At 48.6% G+C, this 22153-nt stretch overlaps 2 protein-coding genes and 1 long non-coding RNA gene across 3 annotated transcripts; 2 read left to right on the forward strand and 1 right to left on the reverse strand.

Annotated features, from left to right (window-relative positions):
• Positions 1 to 27: 27 nt before the first annotated feature.
• On the forward strand, positions 28 to 8326 carry LOC147241315 (uncharacterized). Its single transcript, XR_015110983.1, has 3 exons — positions 28 to 1041; positions 1924 to 6793; positions 8307 to 8326. It is a non-coding gene; the product is annotated as an uncharacterized LOC147241315 (long non-coding RNA).
• Positions 1340 to 10871, reverse strand: LOC147241316 (stomatin). The gene is made up of 7 exons (XM_086191889.1): positions 10673 to 10871; positions 10442 to 10554; positions 8381 to 8453; positions 5827 to 5909; positions 5552 to 5755; positions 4103 to 4237; positions 1340 to 3498 (listed from the first exon to the last, which is right to left on the reverse strand). The coding sequence occupies exons 1-7, from the start codon at positions 10746 to 10748 to the stop codon at positions 3313 to 3315; spliced, it is 870 nt and encodes a 289-aa protein (XP_086048015.1). The 5' UTR covers positions 10749 to 10871; the 3' UTR covers positions 1340 to 3312.
• A 2845-nt stretch (positions 10872 to 13716) lies between these two features.
• Positions 13717 to 21947, forward strand: cip2a (cellular inhibitor of PP2A). The gene is made up of 22 exons (XM_086191880.1): positions 13717 to 13930; positions 14181 to 14283; positions 14538 to 14685; positions 15371 to 15483; positions 15683 to 15777; positions 15859 to 15955; positions 16081 to 16203; positions 16354 to 16499; positions 16596 to 16669; positions 16782 to 17023; positions 17303 to 17465; positions 17702 to 17849; positions 18285 to 18384; positions 18461 to 18579; positions 18661 to 18841; positions 18925 to 18999; positions 19508 to 19618; positions 19767 to 19963; positions 20727 to 20840; positions 20933 to 21015; positions 21160 to 21299; positions 21592 to 21947. The coding sequence occupies exons 2-22, from the start codon at positions 14182 to 14184 to the stop codon at positions 21736 to 21738; spliced, it is 2718 nt and encodes a 905-aa protein (XP_086048006.1). The 5' UTR covers positions 13717 to 13930; position 14181; the 3' UTR covers positions 21739 to 21947.
• The last annotated feature ends 206 nt before the right edge of the window (positions 21948 to 22153 follow it).

Genomic DNA, 22153 nt, shown 5'->3' on the forward strand with positions numbered 1-22153 from the left:
CAGTGGGGGAGGGACAGACTGGACGAGGGCGGTGTCTTCTGCTACCAGAGGGATTTTCTAGAGAGGAGCAGAGTGCTCCAACAAGTCCGCCAGCCCCACCCAGGGATGAGGTCGTTTTGTAGCCCAACAGGAAGTTGGTCCTTGACCATGGACATTGACACTTCCCATCCACTACTATTCATTGTGCTAAGCTAACTAGCCTGGGTCTCAGCTCCCTGGAGGAGGGGCTCTGTCTTCTTCTGTCTCTGGGGGCAAAGGACAAGAAGAGATTTTCTCTAAAAGTGGGCGTGTCCCGATCATGGAGATGGTTTTTACCTGCCAACAGTGACGGACCTCTGACGTCATCACGAGGCTTCCAGATGCTCTCCGTCACTTGCCGTTTTGTAGGCTTCTCACTTATAGTTTGTTTGGGGGAGGAAAGTCTGGACAAGAACATGAGAAACGGACCTTTGAACCCGTGATGAGTTGTTCATGTTCTTGACTGCAAGAACCGGTCTACATGTTGGACTCATGGAACTTCAACAGAACTACAGTCAGAGCACAGAAGGAGAAGAAAGCCCTGCTTGGTGGCCCTGAACACAACTGGTCCTTATTTCTGATGAGTGGGTTGTGGTTCTGTGTGTACGGAGCTGGTTATTAATAGCTCCAGAGGTTCTGACCACACCACACCACACCCGGCCCGTCCTGCCCTGTACTCTGGATTCAACATGAATGCTTGTAATTTCACATGCAGTGGGCTTCAAAGACACTGAGCCGGAGTGGCGGGTTGCAGTCCCACTGTACAATTGGAGCAGAGCAACCACGGCTCACGGCGGCGCCCAGAGCAAACGCACGTCTGAGGTTCCGCCAGTGGTTCTTTCAAGCTGCTTTGTTTCTGTTTGAGGTTAAATTTGGATTCATCTATTTTTGTTAAAGTTGCTCGACGGTTACTTCCAGTTCTACAAGAGACATTTTTAGGCAGATTGGCATGAAGTGCTAAAATGACATAAAAAGTCTGGTCAAGTTTCTGTCAACGAGCCTGAACTGAACCCTGATTGACAGGTGAGTCACCTGGTAAAAGGTTGCAGAAAGGTCATAATGTTCTGGCTGCTTAACAAGCTTATCTACAGAGGCCACGCCCCCTTCCTGGCTTGGGAAATGGGAGAAGGAAAAGTGGATCCAAGAGATATGAAACCAGGTGACCTTTATTGAAACAGGGACGGTTGACAGAGGGAACAGCAGTCCTGTAACTTTATGGAAACACCGTGTTTTAACAAAGCCCTTCAGGGACTCGGTCCTGTATTTGTTGTGTGTTCTGAGAGCTCCTCAGCGAACACCCCCCCCCCCCCCCCCCCCCCAAGACATGGCAGGCTTCATTATCAATAAAAATCTCAGAATAGAGCTGCAAATACATCTGTGTACCACCTGGGTAGTGCAGTAGTAGTACTAGTATACGTCACATGAAAGCAAGATAACATGACTCGATGGACCAAGTGAGTCAACACAATTTCACTCAAAATTCCAATTTGTAAGAAAAATATTTGCTAATTTGTGTAGTTATACTGGACAAACTATAAATATAGAAATGTACTTCATATATGTATACATATATACGTGTGTGTATCAGCTGAGACCCACACACACGAGTATATACTCATACGTGTGTATATACTCGTGTGTGTATAGATACACGTATGTATGTACTCATATACGTGTGTATATTCACATATATGTGTGCACTGTCTGATAACCATCAGTGTGAGTACCATGTTCTTGTAACCCTCATCACATTTACTGCATTCAAAGAGCCACAGTGAAGGTACAGTTTGATTCTTACAAGTTAAAATACCTTTGAGACGAAGACTGACTTTGACTTTAATTGTTTTAATTGTTGTTGTTGTTCATATTCCCACATCTCACGCCACTTTTTTTCACTGTCTACAGATGTCCATGAGGAGCAACATGCTGCTGGTCACCAGTCTGAGCTGAAGTTCAGGTCCTCTAGTTTAAGGGTACATTACGTCGCATTTCTGGGTTACCAGCTGGCGTTACTTCCCATTTCCTCGTCACTGACCAGCCTGACGGTCTGCTGACCAGCGCAGGCCAGACTCCTGACACCGAGAAATGAGTCTGTGTTGTTAAACTCCCAGCTCCGCCGTCTCCAGGTTGGACTTTTTGGTTCAGTGGCTGAAGTGAGATCTGTAGTGAACAGTTTCTGTCCAGCAGAACTTCAGCCAGTGTTTCAGGAAACGCATCCACAACCTGCACTGATGTCAAAATGCCAAAAGTCTGCCATATCACGGTGATAGTGTGAGAAATCTGCCAGGCATGAATTTACGGTTATAGACGACACAATGTGAGGCTGCTGCAATGGGGTCGGTCAGAGGTCAGAGGGGCTCGACGTTCTATTCGAGGAGTTTAAGCTGTCGAGATAATCGCAGCTAAACTGACGAACCTGAGAATATTCATTTGTCAAAGTATTATTAGGTAATGATGTTTGGATAATCCAACAGAAGTCTGACACAGCAAACTGTGTCCAGTAGGAGTCTCCACTGAGAGGGAAGGGTCATGTCAGTTCAGGTGTTTTTGTAGCTCAACAGGAAATGACCATGTCAGGGATGAGGTACGTTTGTAGTCCAAAGGGAAATTAGCATGTAAGAGATGAGTTATGTTTGTGGTCCAACAGGACGTTAGCATATAAGCGATGAGGTATTTTTGTAGCCTAACAGGAAGTGATCATGCCAGGGTTGAGGTATGTTTGTAGTCCAACAGAAAGTGCTCATCTCCTGGTTCCTCCTCCAACAGGAAGTGCTCATCTCCTGGCTCCTCCCCCAGCAGCCAATAGGATCGCTCCATGTGATTGTGGTGATTGAACCAGTAAATCAGCTCTGGTGAACAGAAGTTGATGATCTTCCAGGTTCAGTTCATCAAGATCATCTTCACTAATGAACCCTCTGATGATGCTGGAAGCCTGGATGCTACGTTAGCAGTGCTAAGCTAACGGTAGCCTAGGGAGGAGCCACACCAGGGTCACATGACTTCGAGGTCACCACAACTTTGAATTGGAGACAAGGGGACCAGATGTTCAACAATGAGAACTTATTAAGGAGTTTCAGGATTTGTACCTTCAACCCACAGAAAGAAGGGAAATTGAATTAATTTGACAGCCACAGACTTCCAAATCTTAATCTTTCCTTTGCAACATGGGTGGAGCTCGGCGTGATGGGAGAAGAGCCTGTGGAGCTCGGCCTGATGGGAGAAGAGCCTGTGGAGCTCGGCCTGATGGGAGAAGAGCCTGTGGAGCTAGGCCTGATGGGAGAAGAGCCTGTGGAGCTAGGCCTGATGGGAGAAGAGCCTGTGGAGCAGTTCTGTTGGGAGAGAGAAGACCACGATGGAGGCGCCACTGTCGACTGCCGACAGAGACTGGAGGTACCTCAGGTGGAGAGCCACTGGCGAAAGACCCAATGCCGCCTCCTTTAGAACACGTGACGCCTTCACTTCCCCTTCAGCCAGTATCATCTCACACACACAAAGAAAACAATTTCAGACGTTTTACTCTCAAACAGGACAAAACTGTGGAAGAAAGACAAATCTTGAGAATCCCTGGTGTTTGGAGCAACAACACATGACAAGAACCTCCAACAACTAAAGACAATGTTCCCAAAATGAGATCAGGAGATTATGAAAGAGGATTTGACCACCAGGCCATTTTAAGGGCTGTCACGAATTCATTGATTAATCAGCTAATGAATTTCACAATTAATAGATGAGTCGTTTAGTCTGTACTATAATTTGGAAAATGCTCACCAGTCTTACTCGTCTAAGACGGAGCTGTGAGCTGAACAGCAGAACCTTCGACTATCGCTCATAGAACCACACCCACCCTGCTCTCCTCTGTGTAAACAGAGCCATGTTCTACCGACACTCGCTCACTTTAAAGCTGCCCTCCATCACATGACGTGGATGAGTGAGAACCTACGGAACATCGTCTGGACATCCAGTCTGTTGCTAACCTGACTGGGTGGGACAGATGGCAGCAGATCAGACTGTTCTGCTGTTGCTAAATCAGCCCAAACTCAAGCTGACAGCCAGCATCTGTGTGTGTGTGTGTGTGTGTGTGTACCTTTGCCCTGGCCGTCCTGGTTGCCTCCGCCTCCGCCGCCATGCAGCGTTGCAGGTTCACAGGTAGGGTCAGGCCCTTTAACTCCACCCTCTCCACCTGAACGCCCCACCGTCTGGACGCAGCATGCAGCACCTCCTGCAGGCCCAACCCCACATGAGCCGCTCCACTGAGAGCGTGTTCCTGATGATGGTCAAGTGAACGATCTTTTGTGGAGGATTGATATCCTGAACCTTAACGAGAACACTGGGGAACATTCCTAAACTTCTTTTAAGTTCTGCTGTTCAAAGTTACTGTCAGAAAACGTTTCATTTTGTTTATTTTTCGGTCAATTTACAACGTTACAAAAAGGACTGTTCCCTTATGGTTCTCAAGGGCTCATAGGAAAGTGTTCCCTTTAGGTCTTTTTCAAGGAAAATGTTCCCCAGCTACACATAGTACACGCCCAGAACATTTCCCAGGACCGTATACGGCAGGGAGACACAGGTCAGGAGGTTCTCGAAACGTTTGGGAGAACAGAAACTTCCTGCAATGCAATTTTCATTTGCAAAAAGTGTTGTGAAAAGATGATGCAAGAACCTAAACAGAACCAAAAGAGAACCTAGTAGACAGGTCTCCTGAAGCTTCTTATTATGTCTGCAGGTTCTACAAACATTCTGCAAGACTAATCAATAAATTCCATCCCTCCATGTTCCCCCTCTTCTCCTGTGAGGGTGGTGGGGGTGGAGCCTATCCCAGCAGCCTTCCCCCTGGACAGGTCACCAGTCCATGGCAGGGCCAACACATAGAGACAGACAACCATTGGCTCTCCCAGCCACGCCTACGGTCAATTTAGAGTCTGGATTAACCTGGTCCCTCTTGATGTCTTTGGACTGTGGAGGAAGCTGGAGTACCAGAGAGAACCCAGCAGGAACAGGGAGAACATGGAGACGCACACAGAAAGATCCTGTGCTGCAGCCGGGGCTCCACCCACAACCTTCTTGATGGGGGGCCACAGGGAGGACCACTGCTCCACCCACAACCTTCTTGATGGGGGGCCACAGGGAGGACCACTGCTCCGCCCAATCGATAAATTACTTTTTCTAAATTGGATTTTATTTGTGTTTTGGCAATTTCAAAGTTTCCTCAAAACAGTGCTGGAACTTTCTATATATCTATTGGAACATTCCTCCCAAACATTTCCAGAACATTCTGAAAGCCCACCAAGGTTCCCCAAACCTTTGAGGAACTCCACACCAGACTGTTCCGAGCTGTAGTCCTTTTCACTGGGGAACACGTGTTTGTGGTTCTTCAGATATTGGCTTGTTTTGATGAACATCAACAATTTTTCCGTGCTCATACTAGATTCATTTTAACCTTTCTGGAATTTTTTCAAGATTGCTCCATGTGATGAGTGTTGACTGTAAGAACACTGTTCCCCTTTGATAAGAACACAGTCATCATGTGACTTGCCTCCATCCTTGTGGTCATTCCCGCTGTCTGAGTCAGAACGTCTGCCAGACCGTGAGCGCCCAGCGTGGCCCTCACGGCGGTCTGGGCCAGCGTGTGTGTGGCCACGTCGCCATCTTTTACACGCGTCACCCAGAGAGACGGGTCCACCACCCGGTAGAACACCACAGCATCCACCTTCAACGGAACGCCGTCGGCCGTCAGGACCTGAGGGAGAGTGAGAGGAAGACTGTTGGTGATTCAACCAACCTGCTGTCAGTCACAGAGCTGCTGCTGACCTCTAGTGGCCGAATGTAAAAGGACACGGTTCTCAGGTCCACAGTCTTGATGACGTCCAGCCAGGGGATGAACCAGAACAGCCCTGGACAAACACAAAGGTCACATGGCATTAGCGCGTTACAGCAGCAGCGTCCAGCGACGTTAAGAATCAAACACGAAGAATAACAGAAACGCTGAAGGCCAGAACGATGGATGAGAGACGCCCCCAGGGACTTCCTGTTCTCCCCCTGCTGGGTTCCTGGTCTGTCAAATATTTACGACTGATTTCTCTTTTCCGCCTTCATACCTTTTTAAAGTTTTTATCAAGATTTGGCATATTTCAAGAACAATGCAACAGAAACAAAGACACGCATCAAAAAACAAAGAAAGTCGAGACAAAGGACAAAAACCAGGGCAGATATCAGGAAAGTAATGAGTCACACTGCTGCACCACTAGCATTAGCACGTTAGCACAGGTCAGTGACTCAATCAGAACGGCACACTGCTGCCATACAGCAAAGAATCCACCAGGGTTGCAGTCATGCTACCTCCAGTCTTCTGCATACGCAGCAAAGCAGGAAGACCAGATCACCAAGGGTTAACCTGAGGCCCAGCGTCTGACGTCCAGAGCGTGAGACTTGCTCTCTCTGCGGTTTCCATTCCATACACAACAGCGCTTGCACACCAACACTGTGAGGTAGTCAGGAAACAGAAAACCCCACTCATCTAGTCTCTGGATCAGGCTCAAACAGCCGGACGTATCAGACAACCACTAGAACATTGTTCTTCTTGTTCGCTCCGTCATGCTGGGATCAGCTGAACTTCTCAAGCTGTGCGTTCAGTTTTATCAAACAAAGTGTCGATGCTTCTTATCTCAAGCAGACGTCATCAACAGTCACGGACAGGATGAGCCAATCACAAAGAGGAACAACCAGTCTGCCGGGACTCCTAACTGTTGAGCACTCTTGACCTTCGGCAAAGAAGCAGGTGTGTGTGTGTGTGTGTGTGTGAGATAATTATGCCTCTCCACAGATTATCACCGCCATATACCGAAATGAAAGAGTTGTCCAACCAATCAGAAGAGGGAACCGCCCCGTGGTTGGGAAGCTCCGCCTACATTTGAGACATAGTTCAACTCTCTGTAGAACACTGGGTCAGGGACAGAATGGCGTCTCTGTCAGACTTCAAGGACTGACGCTCCCTCTGCTGCTGTCAGGGAGCGAGAGACATGGACCCAGAGCTCTGTGCCGTGGGTGCAGAGGGTAAATTAAGATTTTAGATCGTACTCATCGGTCTCCGGCCTTTTTGTAATTCCCGGCTCCAACATCAACGGACGCGCCGGGCTGAGGTTAGCGAGGTCCTGAGGTCCGGGCCCGACAAAATGTTATTGGCGTTTACAGTTACATTCCAAGAAGGTGGGCCAGAGATCATGAAGGGCAAATGGGAGGAAAGATTCAGTGCAATTTAGGTTCTGAAGAATGAAGCCTCTGCACCTTAAATTGGATTAAGTGATGCCTGGCATTAATGGACCAAGACGGGGTCCTGCTCAGGCCCCCCTCCCAAACATCAACCCCAATTCAGCAAAAGCCGATAAATCATTCTTCCTTCAGGGAGAGACTCGGAGTACAGAATTCCTAATCTGGAAAAAAAGTGTGTTGAGGGAGGAGAGAATTTATCTTCAGTGAATGAGGCGAGCTGCTTGTTAAAATACAACCCTATCAAAGTGACCGCCGCTTCGCCTCCAACTGTCAAAGCTCCATCGGGGGGGGGGGGGGGGGGCATGACTGCGATATTCGGGGCGATGAATGGAAGCGTCTGGTAGTTGGCAGCCCCTCTTCATTTGCTGCCATATTTTCCAGCAATTCCAAATGATGACATCAGTCTCCTCAGTGTTTGCAGCAGAAGCGCTGGAGGAGCTGTTTTTGACTGCGCTCTTGGATGGCGACCCAGGAGGACCAGAGGACACTTCCACTCTGGTCCTCCTGCCAAGAGACAAGGGCCCTGCATTCGCGGCCCAGAGGAACGCAGCAGGCGCAGCGTCCTGGTCCGCCCATCTCTTGGGTTTTGTAAATGAGTTTTAATGATCTGTGAGACTCAAAGCCTCAGATTAAAGGCAGAATTGTGTCGAATGATTTAGTCAAGAAGATGGGCAGATTTTGAAGGACACACAAGCCTGCTGGCATTGGTGCGGCCGTCACAGGCGGAGGAAGAGTCCTCCCTTTTTCAAAGTTCTCCTTCAGTTGTTCCACCTTCTTCTTCCTTCACACTGTCTCTCAGAATGTTTTCACTCAAAAACTTTACTTACACCGTATTCAGGAACACACAATGCCTGATGTGCGTACATGTACGCAGTTTTATGATTGTCTTTGAAAATACTGTAAACGAATTGGGAGGAGAGCTAAAAGTACTCCTATGGAAACTTCTATTGAGCAGAAGTAAAGGTCATAAAACCAGAATATGGTGACACATTTCTCCTGCTGTTAACTTGTTATTCCTGAAGTTACTGGACAGGTGGCGCTCTAGGGTCCAGCTCCGGTATCATCATGGAGTAGAGGGAACGAGGCGGCTCCGTACCAGGTCCTTTGGCTCGGCCTGTAACGACTCGGCCCAGTCGGAAGATGACGGCCCTCTCGTACTCCTGAACCACCTGAGGGACAAAAACAACCTCAAAATACCAGGAACTGAAAGTAAAATCCAGGTTCTCGTTTCTACTGAGAACCAATGGATCCCCTTCTGATGTCCAACAGAGACAGAGACATCAGCCATGATACCCGCCAGGCTGGTCTGCTGAGGGCGACTCGCTGGGTTTTCATATTTTGAGGTCTTCAACTGTTCAAGTCCTCAGAGGAAGTTGCAGCATGATGAGCAGAAGTCTTTGTGACTTTTCAGAAACTTTTACTGCAAAGGAAACTGCATTTTTTCTTTCAAATTCCAAGACTTTTCCAGGTCTTTCATGACCGTAGGAACCTTGCTTGTTGTTTTCATCCTACAAATAAAGTACTGTTCTCTGAAGATCATATGGAAATGAGTATGAGGAACAAATGACACTTTCCCAGAACCTTCAAAGTCCACACTTAACTCTCATAGTGGAACCACTGTCTCTACGTTGATGACAGTTTAAGTTCTTCAGGAACAGCAGGGTTGATGGAACATTTCTACAGAAAGTTCAAGATGTGTTCTCAAAGAACAGTGGGGTGGTGGTTGCTTGGCATTCAGGATGTTCCCTTGAGAGCTCAACACCCCCAGAACATTAGCAGAGCACATGGTAACATGAAAGGAACCTTTAGAAGACCAACCATTGACCTATCGAATCCAAATTGGGTGGTTTGAAAGGGGAATTTTCTCTTGTTCTTCCACTAAAACATTGCGTCAGTCCCCTGAATGTTCCCTCCCAGTAACGGGAAGGGTTGTAGAGCTTCCGCTTATAATAAATGACCCTTTAGAGAACCACTCATAAATCCTATTTTCTTAATTTAATGGGTTTTTTTTCTCCTTTGAATTCCTGCACAACTTTACACAGTATAACAAGAACTTTCCACGAGATCCCAATGGATTGTTCCCCCAAAACATTCCCTGAACCTTTCCAGAGAACCCTGAATGTAATAGGTTTATGGAACATTCTGGATGCTCTGAGAGTGTTTGGGGGAAGTTACATCGGACCTGCTATCTATATCTTCAGGTTCCGTGGCCCACTGTGGCACTGACAGAACATTCAGAACTTTTATTTATGAAATGTTTTCTTCTGGTTCTTTGAATGTTTACACAGCTTTAAGTAACATCACAGGAAACTTCTACAAAAGATTTCAAGAGAACGTTCTTCTAAAATATTCCCTGAATCTTTCCAGAAAATCCTGAATGTTCCCTAGTACTCCCCTCACCTCCACAGAACGCTCGACCGGGAAGGTCTGAGAATGTTGAGAGAACTTGAGAACAGACAACAGTCTCTGTCTGCCAGCTCAGTGTTCTGGGATGGAACCCTTCTATCAGGCTCAGCTCAGTGTTCTAGGATGGAACCCTTCTATCAGGCTCAGCTCAGTGTTCTGGGATGGAACCCTTCTATCAGGCTCAGCTCAGTGTTCTAGGATGGAACCCTTCTATCAGGCTCAGCTCAGTGTTCTGGGATGGAACCCTTCTATCAGGCTCAGCTCAGTGTTCTGGGATGGAACCCTTCCATCAGGCTCAGCTCAGTGTTCTGGGATGGAACCCTTCCATCAGGCTCAGCTCAGTGTTCTGGGATGGAACCCTTCTATCAGGCTCAGCTCAGTGTTCTGGGATGGAACCCTTCTATCAGGCTCAGCTCAGTGTTCTGGGATGGAACCCTTCTATCAGGCTCAGCTCAGTGTTCTGGGATGGAACCCTTCTATCAGGCTCAGCTCAGTGTTCTAGGATGGAACCCTTCTATCAGGCTCAGCTCAGTGTTCTGGGATGGAACCCTTCTATCAGGCTCAGCTCAGTGTTCTGGGATGGAACCCTTCTATCAGGCTCAGCTCAGTGTTCTGGGATGGAACCCTTCTATCTGTTCATTGATACATGTCTACATGTTGTTACACTGCTGATCAGTTCTACTACGAGTTCCTTTGCCGTCCTCATCAGGTTCCTCCGCAGAAGTAGAGCGTGTGAGTGTGACGTCATCACCTTAGCACACATCCAGGCTGTGAGGGGGAAGGTGACGAGGATGAAGCCCAGCGACAGCAGCGTCAACACGGCCCCGAAAACCCCCAGCACGCCGCTCCTCCCCCTGCCTCCATCTAACACAGACCCAGGCGGGGGAAAGAAAATACTAAAGTTAGCAGGAGCCTGAATGGATGTTAGCAGCTACGAGCTAGCCCGGCTACTAGCTAGCAGCTACGAGCTAGCCCAGCTAACCTTGACTGAGTTGTGAAGCGCTGTCCGCGTCAAAATCCTCCGAACGGGCAACTCCAACTTTGTTTCGGCCAGACATCCCTCACCTCCCCCCTGCGACCTCCACCTAGCGATTATCGATCACTTTAGGGGCTGTAGTTGGCGATACCAGCGGATAATCTCACACTTCCACACTGAGTCCTGGATAACCCGCAACTTTCGCGTCTCGTTGCCTAGTGACGTGGTCACGTGGTGGTCATTCAACAACATCCATCCCTCCATGTTCTCCCTCTTCCCCTGTTGAGGATAAACACAACACACTTCTGAACAGCTCCATGACACTTTGACGTGATGAACTCCAGGCAGTATCGAGCCTTCAACTCCTGCAGTTTGCGTTTGATGTTGTTCAGTCTTGTTCAATAAATGAATAATTGACAAATTAAAAGTCAAGAGCAAATACGTGTGTGCATGTTTCCCCCTCAGATCCCTGAAAATAGGATACACTTTATTCAAGCGTGTGTGTGTGTGTGTGTGTGTGTGTGTGTGTGTGTGTGTGAGGGGGACTCGGTGTGTTTTAACTTTTAGTACTCGGTTCATTCAACAAAGCTTCTGACTTCAGTCGGACGCGTCAAGGAGACGGTGGATGAGCTGCTGGTTATACTTATGCAGGTTTTAAGGTTTTTATTTCAGTAATTAATGAGTTCTGTTAAAATCACGATTCTGCCTCCGTTTGTGCTTTCAGGAACCTTTCATGCGCACTGGAACACATCAAATATGAAGATGTCATTTTCTTGTTACTTTTTTGTACTCGTATCTTGCGCATATTCAGATTTTCTCTCAAAATAACTTGAGGTCATTTTCACGTCATGGGTGGGAAAACAATCACACAATTCACTCCAGATGATTCCACTCAATCGAAATGATGGGGATGTTAAATAAAAACCACAACAGGAACAAAAGACAAGTGAGGTGACACTGTTAGCAAATATCAGAAGCAAAGACAGCAGTAATAACGAGCGCTCCACTGGTGACCCAGGATCAGACCCAGGATCAGGTTCCTCCAGGCATCACAACATCTCTGCTGGTGGGTTTTGTGTCCTGCAGACGGTGAACATGGTGCACATGCATTTCAAGACCTTGAACGATTCAATCCACCACTTCAAGAGGAAGAACCAGGGCTTGGCGACGCATCTGCGCTACGCTGTCAAGGGAAAGACCGCCTTCTCGATCCAAACCAAAAGAGCCCCGGGGGCGCAGGAGGAGCCGGACTATGAGAGTAGGTCACATGATCTCACTTGTCTTCTCTCCCTCGCCTTCTCTGACCATCCTTTTCTCCACCTTCTCTTGATGATCCCGGGTCGCCCGACTATGTTGAAGTCTTACCTCCCTGAACTCTGGACTGAAGTGTGGGATCTAACTGTAGGAGACACACAGGCTAAGAAGGAGGGGCATGGTGTGCTTGAGTGTGTGTGTTGCATAGGGGTTGGTTCACGGGGGAGTCGGCGTGTGTGCGTGCAGAGGTGCGTGTGCGTAAAGGTGGGCACTCGCCGGGAACACAGAGGAGAGAGAGTCAGGGTCGGGTAGTAGCCGTAGTTTGTGTTGACCGCGACCCACTCATTCATTCATCACCCTTTTCCTGATTAATCCACTGGTTTCATTTTTTTCCTGAATCCATCCTTGATGCGCTGTGATGGCTCTGGGCTGGTTGTTTTACAATAAATGCACCAAAACGCCTTTGGATCTCAGCGCTTCTGTCAGCTTGGCCTCTGGGAGCGCGTCATGAATCCACTAAGACGAGGACCCAACCTCCCATTCTCAGCGGCTAAAAGGATCGTGCAGGAAGCCGCAATACTAACGAAGAATGTTATCTCTCAAATACAGACGTTTGCCGAGTGGACGAGTTCCTCATCTTCTCTCCTCCAAGTGCGAGAACATAGGGTTCCTGTTGTTTAGGCCGGTTCTCCTCCTGCAGCTTCCTGCACTGCAGCCGCTGCCTGGTGGTCCTGTCACCTCTCTCAGATTTGCATTGCTGTCATTTGAAAATGAAAACTGGACATTTCAGTGTCAGGGATGAGATATTTTGGGGACAACAGGACAGGAAAAGCAGAAGGAAAACAACAACAACAACAAAAACCATTAAACTGATCTGAAAAAAACCTCTGGGGTTCGATGATTATGCACATTATTTACCTGCGGTTTCCAGCCAGAGATGCAGCGCTGCAGCAGGAAGTCCTGCTATTCAATGGTTGTCAGCCATTAGCATGGCACAGTTTGGTGTCAGTGCTGTGAAATATGAAACTGGGAGGCTGGTCCCTCTGTCCAGCTCACCACTGGAGCCTCTTTAAAGGCAAACAATACACTAATGAAAAATCCTTTAAAATTGATTCGTTTTGTCTTGTGTTAATGTTAGTACATAAACTCAATATTAGCCAAAAGGTCACCATTAGGGTTGTAAAACTTTTGTCCACGATTTTTGGATCCACCCACAAACTGAGCTTTTAGGTGAAGCTCTTTTTTGTTTTCGGAGGAATTAAAGTGACCATGTTGATGATAGTTTCATAAAAAAAACATGGTGGGCTCTCTCTCTCTCTCTCCCTCTCTCCTACTTTCGAGTGAACACTGCAGCCTGCTGTACAGAGGTGTGTAACATCATGCCATCTAGTCCTAAATTCTACAACCTAATCTCCTGTCCCTCAAGAACACAAAAATGGCATCCCCGATGCTTCTAACCCCCCCCCCCCCCCCCCACACACACACACACACACCTCTGAAGCCCTTCCACTTTTCATCCTGGTGAACCTCATTGAATCCTGCTCCGTCCTCTCTTCATGAGCGTTGCTGTGTTTGATTTCGTTCAATCCTGAATGCATTGAATAAAAGAAAGTCAGAGGAAATTCAGCGTAATCAAACTTTAATTTTCATTTTCATTTTTTTAATTAATTAATTTATTTATTTACAATGGCTTGGTTAGCTCCGCCCCTTACGTTGGGTCAATTCTTGCGTCACGTCGCCAAAGCCATGTGAAAGGAGAAAATATTAATTTAGTTCGTTAACTTTACACAAATCATCATTACATCTTATCAGAGCGAGAGTAGAACAGCTTTACTGACAGAATAAATTGATTTATCGCGATACACGAATCAATTACTGACCTTATCGCGGATGTGGTCCGTGCCGTCTCCCCCTCTCTCTGTCTCCTACATGGTACAGTCCTGTCCCGTTCGAAGCTTGAGGCGGGAGGAAACCGCGGAGTGTCGCCGGTTGTTGTTGGTATTTGCTCCGGTAAGTGAAGCCGACTCGGGTCCTCCGAGACAACAAGCAAACCGAAACAGCCTGACGGTTCATGTTGCAGCCACGTAAACTCCGGTAACAGCGGTTGTAGCCGCCGGGGAGGCTGGTGTTAGCCAGCTAGCCGCTAGCTGGTGCTGGGACGCCGGCGGTGGACGTTGTTTGACGCTGCTTTGGACGCGTTACGCCGATTGTTCCATCTGTTACGTTACCGAAGAATTACGACCTCAATTTTCCTCTTCAGGATGGACGTGACTACGTGTCTGAAGTCTCTCCTGCTGGCCATCCAGCAGTACAGGGACGGCAGGACGGCGCAGACCGCAGCTGTGCTCCAGAGACAGGTGGAGGTGAGATGCCGTCCTAATGCCCCCTGACAACTTGCACGGCTGTTACTGTCACCACCAAATGTCTTTTCTGTCTGAAATAACTCACAACAGGCAAGTTATACAGATGCCATCGACCCAGTGTGGAAATCTTTCATTCTCGTGGTGACTAACACAACCCCGGCGTGGATATTTATACTTTGTCACGTTTAAATCAACACCGTCATGCAGCCGACAGTCTCAGCAGCCTGCATGTGTTGTGTCTCCAATGTCTGCAGGAAGTTTCAGGCCTTAAATGTGACCAGCTGCTGTCCTCGGGTCAGGTGCTGCCCGGCGAGTGTGTGAGCGGGCTGGTGGAGCTGACGGGGAACCCAAACACCAGTCCTGCCCTGACCAGCTCCGCCATTTCCCTGCTGGCCCAGCTTGGTATTCCACCGGTTTTCAGGCTACACTTTCACCATCACGTAACCAGTAGTTAGTTGTTTGGAAAGGGCGATGTATCTGTCGTGGTCATGTGATCAGCTGGCTGATGTCAGCTGGTTTGAACACGTAGTTCAGACTTGGTTTCAATCAGAAATGATGTCCTGCGTCCTCTATCGTAGAGCACTCCAGCTGAGCTCCAGTGCTGCACTCCGGCTGAGCTCCAGTGCTGCACTCCGGCTGAGCTCCAGTGCTGCACTCCGGCTGAGCTCCAGTGCTGCACTCCGGCTGAGCTCCAGTGCTGCACTCCGGCTGAGCTCCAGTGCTGCACTCCGGCTGAGCTCCAGTGCTGCACTCCGGCTGAGCTCCAGTGCTGCACTCCGGCTGAGCTCCAGTGCTGCGCCCATGTCATTACACCGAGAATAAACAGCCAATGAATTGGCCGTTGATGTTGTTGACTTTCCTGTGTCGGCATCAGAGATGAGAACATAAAAGAATAAATACATCAGGTGTCGCAGTCATAGAAAATAGAGTTTGTGTGAAGTGTGTACAGTAAAAGCTTGTTCTCTTTCACGACTGTCTGCAAGTACAACTGCTGTGCTTCAGTCAGAGAGAGGAAAGCTACACTGTCAGGATTTCTGGTGTGTGGTAGACAACTGAAGTACCAGTTCCTGCATGTTCTCCCCCTCAGCTGGTGATGATGATGGCCGACACATGCTTCACAGCAGCTACAACCTCACCAGCACCCTGGCCGCCGTCATCCACCGCCACAGCACCTCTCCTGGAGAGCCTGTGGTGCTGCAGGTAAGGGCCAACGCTGCAGGTAGCGTCAGTGTCTGACTTCTGTTGTGCTTGATTGAATCAACGCTGTGGCCTGTCATGTACCTTGTGGAGCTGGAACTGTGTGTTGGGTTCTCCTGAGCTCATCTTTGTCTCGGTAAACTCATCCCAGCATGATTTCAGCAAAGGTTTTATGATTGTAATGTTGTTTTGTATCTTTCAGTGTCTGCAGGTGCTGCAGAAACTGACCTACAACACTCACGTCTTCCCGGCGACCAACTACATCCATGAGCTCCTCACGTTCCTCATGGCCAACATGTAAGAACCAGGGTTCCCATGGCATAAGACAAGAGCGGTGTTTAACTGTCACCAAATATAAACCTGGATCTTTTGGTGCAGCCAGTCTCACAATGATGACATCATCATGCCGTGCCTTGGACTCCTGGCTAACTTGTGCCGTGACAACCCCTCGGTGCAGAGTCACATCAAGTCTCTGGTGAGTTTCTGTGGTTCCAGCTGTATTTACAGATGTTTTGTGCTGAAACGTGTTCATGGCACCACGGCACTGACAATGTTCCTGTTCGTTTCTAACACCTTTTTAATTTGCGTGTGTTCTTGCAGGACAACGTGAAATCGTTTTATCGCACACTGATCAACTTTCTAGCTCACAACAGCCTGACTGTGGTGGTCTTCACGCTGTCCATCCTGGCCAGCCTCACGCTGAACGAGAAGGTTGGAGAGAAGGTGGGCGGGAGTGTTCGATGTCTGGTTCCCTCGTCTCCACTTTATAAGTGTTTTGGATAAATGTCTGAAATAATATCGGTAGTTAACACGGGCTTTGGTTGTGTCTGTGTCGGTGTGCTGGCGTGTGTTCCTCCCTTCACCGTTTCTCAGCTCTTTGATGCCAAGAACATCCACCAGACTTTCCAGCTTGTGTTCAACATCATCGTGAACGGTGATGGGACTCTGACCCGCAAGTACTCGGTTGACCTCTTGGTTGATCTCTTGCAGAACCCCAAGATAGCGGATTACCTCACTCGGTAAAAACACACGCACACACTGTCCACATCCCTCAGATTGTGAACCGTCTGTGTTGCTGCAGTGAAATAACAGTTCTTTTCTTTCCACCTCTAAAGGTATCAGCATTTCTCAGCGTGTGTGTCTCAAGTTTTAGGACTGCTGCAGTCGAAGGACCCCGACTCTGCAGCCAAGGGGAGTTGCAACCAAACTTCTGTGTACAAATCTGCTTCTGTCTCTTTAATGTCTTTTCGTCCGTCCAGTTTTTTCAGTTTTTCTTCATCTGCATTCTCTTTGTCCTCTCCAGGTGTTGGAGCTGCTCCTGGCCATGTGCAGCATCTCAGGTCTACGCTCACTGTTGTGCCAGGTGGTTTTCAGACCGGCTGGACCTAAACTGCGAGCTGCAGGCCGTAGACAGGTGGCCGGACTCGCTGGTGAGCGTAAAGTGGAGTCTGGGCTGGTGCTGGCACACTGGCTGAGCTCGCCCGTGGAGGGCGCTGAATCCTGCTCACTTCAGGCCCTGCAGCTGTTGATGGAGCTACTTGAGGTACGGCGCCGCTCAGACGACACTTCATTGGTGTTGTTTTAGCTCCTCAGACAGACAGCCTGCAACACAGACGACCTCTGATTACAGCTTTTCCAGCTCTGTGCTGGGAAGCATCTTCTCTTAATCCAAGCAAACATTGTGGTGAATGAAACTTTGCCACAAGCATCATGAAATCCAACGCTAATAAGGCACTTCACTACACCAGTGGGGCCTCGCTGCTTCGTTTCAGTACGAAATGCTTGGTTGGTTTCTTGAACGTGGCTCCTCCTGTCTGTCCAGGAGGCGCTGGGAGACGAGAGTGTGTTCGAGTGTGTGCTGAGCTTCGTGGACATGTTGCTTCCAGTCCTGTTTGAGTTCCTACAGGGCCTCAATCCATCACAGGGCGACGCTCACCTGAAAAAACACTGCCAGCGCATCGCGCACGTTACCAGTCTGCTCCTCAATATCCTTTCAGTGGTGGCCACCAACAGATGTTTGCTTGTGTCTCACATCTGTTTCGTAGGTTTCACTGCTAAAGTGAGACCCAGACACGAAGATGTTTAGTTTTCTGGTGGAACTTCCACCCGTACAGAGAAGCATTGTGCTTATTTCCCTCTTGGTTAGTGATGAAAGAACCGACGTATCCCGGTCCACTGAACCCGACGACCCAACACTCCTTTGCTGCTTTAACTCTTCCACTCCTGTGTGCCGAGGACTCCACCAGGGCTTTGGTGTCCCAGCAAGTGAGCGCTCAGCTCTGCCTCTCACAGGCTGAATCCCTCCTGTCCTGTTGTCATAGCAACAACCCTCTCTGCTGTCTGCCCACCAGCTCTGACAATGACCTCAGGTGAGTGAGTGAGGTGTCACTGGAGCCGAGTATGAAACCACCTGTTCTTCTGATACTTTATCTATGACTTTTGACATCAGAAGAACATACTTTACGACCAGCAGGGGGCGCTAGAACTACTTACTGCTCTGTAACTCAAAGCTGGTTTTATACTGTGGTGAGTACTTTTGTATAAAAGTATATTTTGCTGAGGTATGTGTTTGCTATATTGTATTTGCTGGTGTCACTCAAATAAGCACGCCCACTTTTGGGGAAACTTATTGTCCATCGTCCTCAGAGTCAGAGAGCAAGATTCTCTACGCTAGTTAGCTTAGCACATCAATGTGGGGGTACTGTGTGTTTTAAGAGAACGCTCTGAAGACGTCCACCGTTGCAGTGCTGGTGTGCTGTGTGTGTGTGTGTGTGTGTGTGTGTGTGTGTGTGTGTGTGTTTCAGTCAGGTGTGCTCTGAAGCACTACTGAAGACTCTGGCGCTGATGAGCAAACTGAGACCGCAGGTGAAGGACATGGAGACCAGCTTCTACAGGATGTTACAGGTAAACACGCCTCCTCACCCCGACTCTCATATTTTCTCGGATGTTTCCTCACTCCATCTTTGTCTCCGTCTGTCAGGACCAGAGGTTTGTGACTCCTCTGTCTCTCGCCCTGACGTCTCACCACAGAGAGCGCGTGCAGACGGGACTCTCCCTGTTGTTGGAAGCCACGCCGCTCCCAGACTTCCCTTCGCTGGTGTGAGTCATCGCTGGACATGAGACCCTCACATACACAGAAACAACTGAGATGCTGACAACGTTGTTCTTGTTGTTCTCAAGGCTCGGGGAAAGTATCGCTGCCAACAATGCCTACCGCCAGAGGGAAGCTGAGCTGTCCATCAAGCGTGTTGCGGTACAGGATGTCCCTCCTCCCAGGGCAAACAGCAGTGTGCTGGACGGTTCCAGTGGCTCCAGCGCTGTCGTGCACAGTCTCGCTGAGAAGATCCAGAAAGGCTTGGAGGTGCAGTGTGTAGGAAACAGCTTGACGCCTTTCGCGTTGATGTGTGAGCGACTGATTCAGTGATGCCTGTGTGCCGCCTGTAGTTGCAGGAGCAGGCGAAGGACTCGCACGTGTCTGAGATCATCGACGTTTACGAGCAGAAGCTCTCTGCTTTTGCTGTGAGTGATTCTGTTTTACTTTGCTGTCCGAGACTTGTAAACTGCCCTGGATCTAATTACTTACTTCCATCTTAAACTCAGTCAAATAACCTTATTGCTGCCTTGCACTGGCGGCGGTCCTCCAGACAACCGTCAGTCATTACTACTTCCAAGGTAGATTTGACTGTGATTTGATTACAATTGACAGATTGAAACAACGACATGATCCTGATTTGTATAAAAAAAAGAATGTATTTGTATGTCACAACAAGCAGACAACTTTTAAAATGCTTGTTTTCTGAACGGAGTTTGGATTTGATCAGAGTCAGTAAGTTTGACCTGACGTACGAGGTTACGGACGTTGTCAGTTCTTCCATGAATATCGACTGATAAAGGATGACACCTTAAACACTGTCGGGGCGTCTGGAGTGGGAAGGGTTGGTGGCTACTGGTGTGATTACTAGTGATTTTAGATTAAAATGTGGCTCCTTTTTTTAAATGACGCTTGCCTCATGTTTCTCCCCGCCAGTCAAAGGAGAGCCGTCTTCAGGACTTGTTGGAAGCGAAAGCTTTGGCTCTCTCTCAGGCTGACCGGCTCATCGCTCAGTATCAGTTCCAGCGAGCTCAGGCTGAAGCCGAGGTACGTTCACACATCTGAACATTTCACGCGGGAATGACATGATCTCACACGTCCTCGGGGACTCGAGCATGAAGGTCAAAGGTCGCTGTGACGGCACCGATCTAGTCGTCCTGGTAGTCGTCATGTCTGGGTGGTTCTGTGTTGGCAGGCTCGTAAGCTGGGCTGCCTGCTGAAGGAGGCGGAGCGTCGGAGGGAGGACCTGCAGGCTGAGCTGGGCAGCCAGGTCCTGGAGGTGGAGCGCTCCAAGGCAGACATGGAGGAGCTGCTGCAACACAACGCCCGGCTACAGCAGGACTCTGAGGAGCATCAAGCCCTTAAAGGAGCCTACAACGCTCTGCTCACCAGGTCAGGTCCAGGCTCGGGTCAGGAATCTTATCCAATTCAAAAATATCCGCCCAGTTCTGTAAAATTCGACTTACTCTTTCTGAAGAACAAAAACAATTCAAGGGAACTAAAAATGGGGATTTCAAGGCCTGTAACATTTTTTGAACGATAAACAAAGCCTCAAAATTTTAGAAAAGTAGTTGGACTTCCCTCATGAACACCCTCTTTTAGAGTTTGACAGAAAAAAACCTTTAATTTAATATAGATTTATTTGTATGTATTAACGTAGCTTGGCATTCATTTCAGTTGAATATATGTCATTAAAATTTGACATTTCTCTTTATTTTTCATGTGTCATGGAAATGTCTCGGGAATCTGCTGGCAAAAAAATGTCTGAACCCTGACACATGTCGATCTTTGGCGCCGGTGTTCTGATTTGTATCGATGGGGGAGGCATCACGATATCTTGCTGTATCGATATTTTTTCACCCCCTCCAGCAACGAGGTACCACATTTAACTTCAATTCTAGCGTGTCTGGTTGCCACGTTGCTCCCCGACTCTTCCTCATCAACGGACTTTACTGATTCCTGGTTTCATTCCATCACTGACGCTGGAATTCAACAACTGCGCCCGTTTTCTGGTGTCAACACACCTAAATTTGACTATTTTGACTGTTTAAACCAATAATTACCATTCACAGTAAAGTGTGCTATGAGGCTCAGCTCAAAGGTAGCAGGTGAGGGCAGGTTCACAGGGATCTGCCTGCCATTGTCCCCTGCGCAGGTTCAGCGAGAGCGAGCGTCTGCTGAAGGAGCTGCAGGCTGCTCACCACCTCCTCACCAAACACGACGAGGCGCTGCAGAAGAAGCACGACGCCCTGCAGCTGCAGCACAACAGGTACCACACTCTCTATCTGCACGGAGTCAGGCAGGAACACCACCTGAAGCAAACCAAATGGGGCACGAAATTCTGTTCCTGACTTTTTCCAGGATGGCGTCAGCGTTGGAGGAGAGGGAGGACGAGATCCGATCCCTGCGTTCAGAGCTACAGCAGAAAGGCGATGACATCACAGGTTGCTTGGATTCTACCAGCCCCTGAATCAGTCTCGGCTGGTTTCCTCTCACTGGATTTACATATGGTCACTCCGGTGGCTGCGTCAGGAGTGACGGTGGCGCAGGTCTGAACTATTAACGCAAGTGTGGCTTGTTTGCATCAGGTCTGCGAGATGAATTGCGAGCGGAGGAAGAGAAGGGAAAGGTGAAGGATCAGGAGCAAAGAGACCTGGAGGAGACGGTGGACGTGTTGAGGAAAGATCTCAACAAGACAGAGCAGGCCAGGAAGGACGCTAGCATCAAGGTAACACACTTCAAACGCATCCGAAAAATGACTCCTGCAACATCTTCTCGAATAAAAGTTTGCCGAACAACAGTTTCAGACCCTGCTGACTCCTGTTCACGCTCTTCTTTTACAGTTGTAGTTTCTGTCGGTTTATTTGAAGCAGGCGTGGCGTTTAATCGATATATTCCATCGAATTCCCACCTGCACTGTTGAGGTGTAACTGACAGCTTGACACAAAAACAGTCAGACCTCTCATCTGTAGAGAGAGAGACAGGCGTAGAGCAGTGAGCCGATGTGTCCCGCTTCCCAGGTGTCGTCTCTGGAGCTGCAGAAGAGTCAGCTGGAGACGAGGCTGAAGCAGAAGGAGGACGAGCTGAACAAACACTCGGCCATGATCGCCATGATCCACAGCCTGAGCAGCGGCAAGATGAAGAGTGACGTCAACCTGTCGCTGTGAGGCGCCGTGCAGATGAGTTCAGGAGGAGACGAATGCTCTTTTAAACAGACTTCACCAAACTTTGCGATGAATGTCCTAATTTTTAAAGTTTTAAATAACTAACATAATGAACTGAACATGTATTTTTAAAGACAACAGTATGTGTCTGTTGATATTTGGTTAATAAATGTTGGGTCTGTTACAGAGGTCGGTATGGACTGGTTGGTACTTTGATAGTTTACTGGCAAACATTCTCTGGGTTAGTTGGAGTCCCTGGTTCTTCACGCTCTCTATCACGTGACTGTTCCAGTTTGGCTCCAGGAGGCCTTCGTTTGCTGAGGTCATCAACAATGAGCTGCAGGTGGCATCAAATCAGTCAAGCGAACCGAGCCCGCGTGTCCCTCGTGGTCCCATCCAGGGGCCTGATGGCCACCGG

Source organism: Aulostomus chinensis, chromosome 21 (genome assembly GCF_037954235.1).
Source record: "Aulostomus chinensis isolate RoL2024-O1b breed Wild chromosome 21, RoL_Achi_v1.0, whole genome shotgun sequence".
Classification (NCBI taxonomy): domain Eukaryota; kingdom Metazoa; phylum Chordata; class Actinopteri; order Syngnathiformes; family Aulostomidae; genus Aulostomus; species Aulostomus chinensis.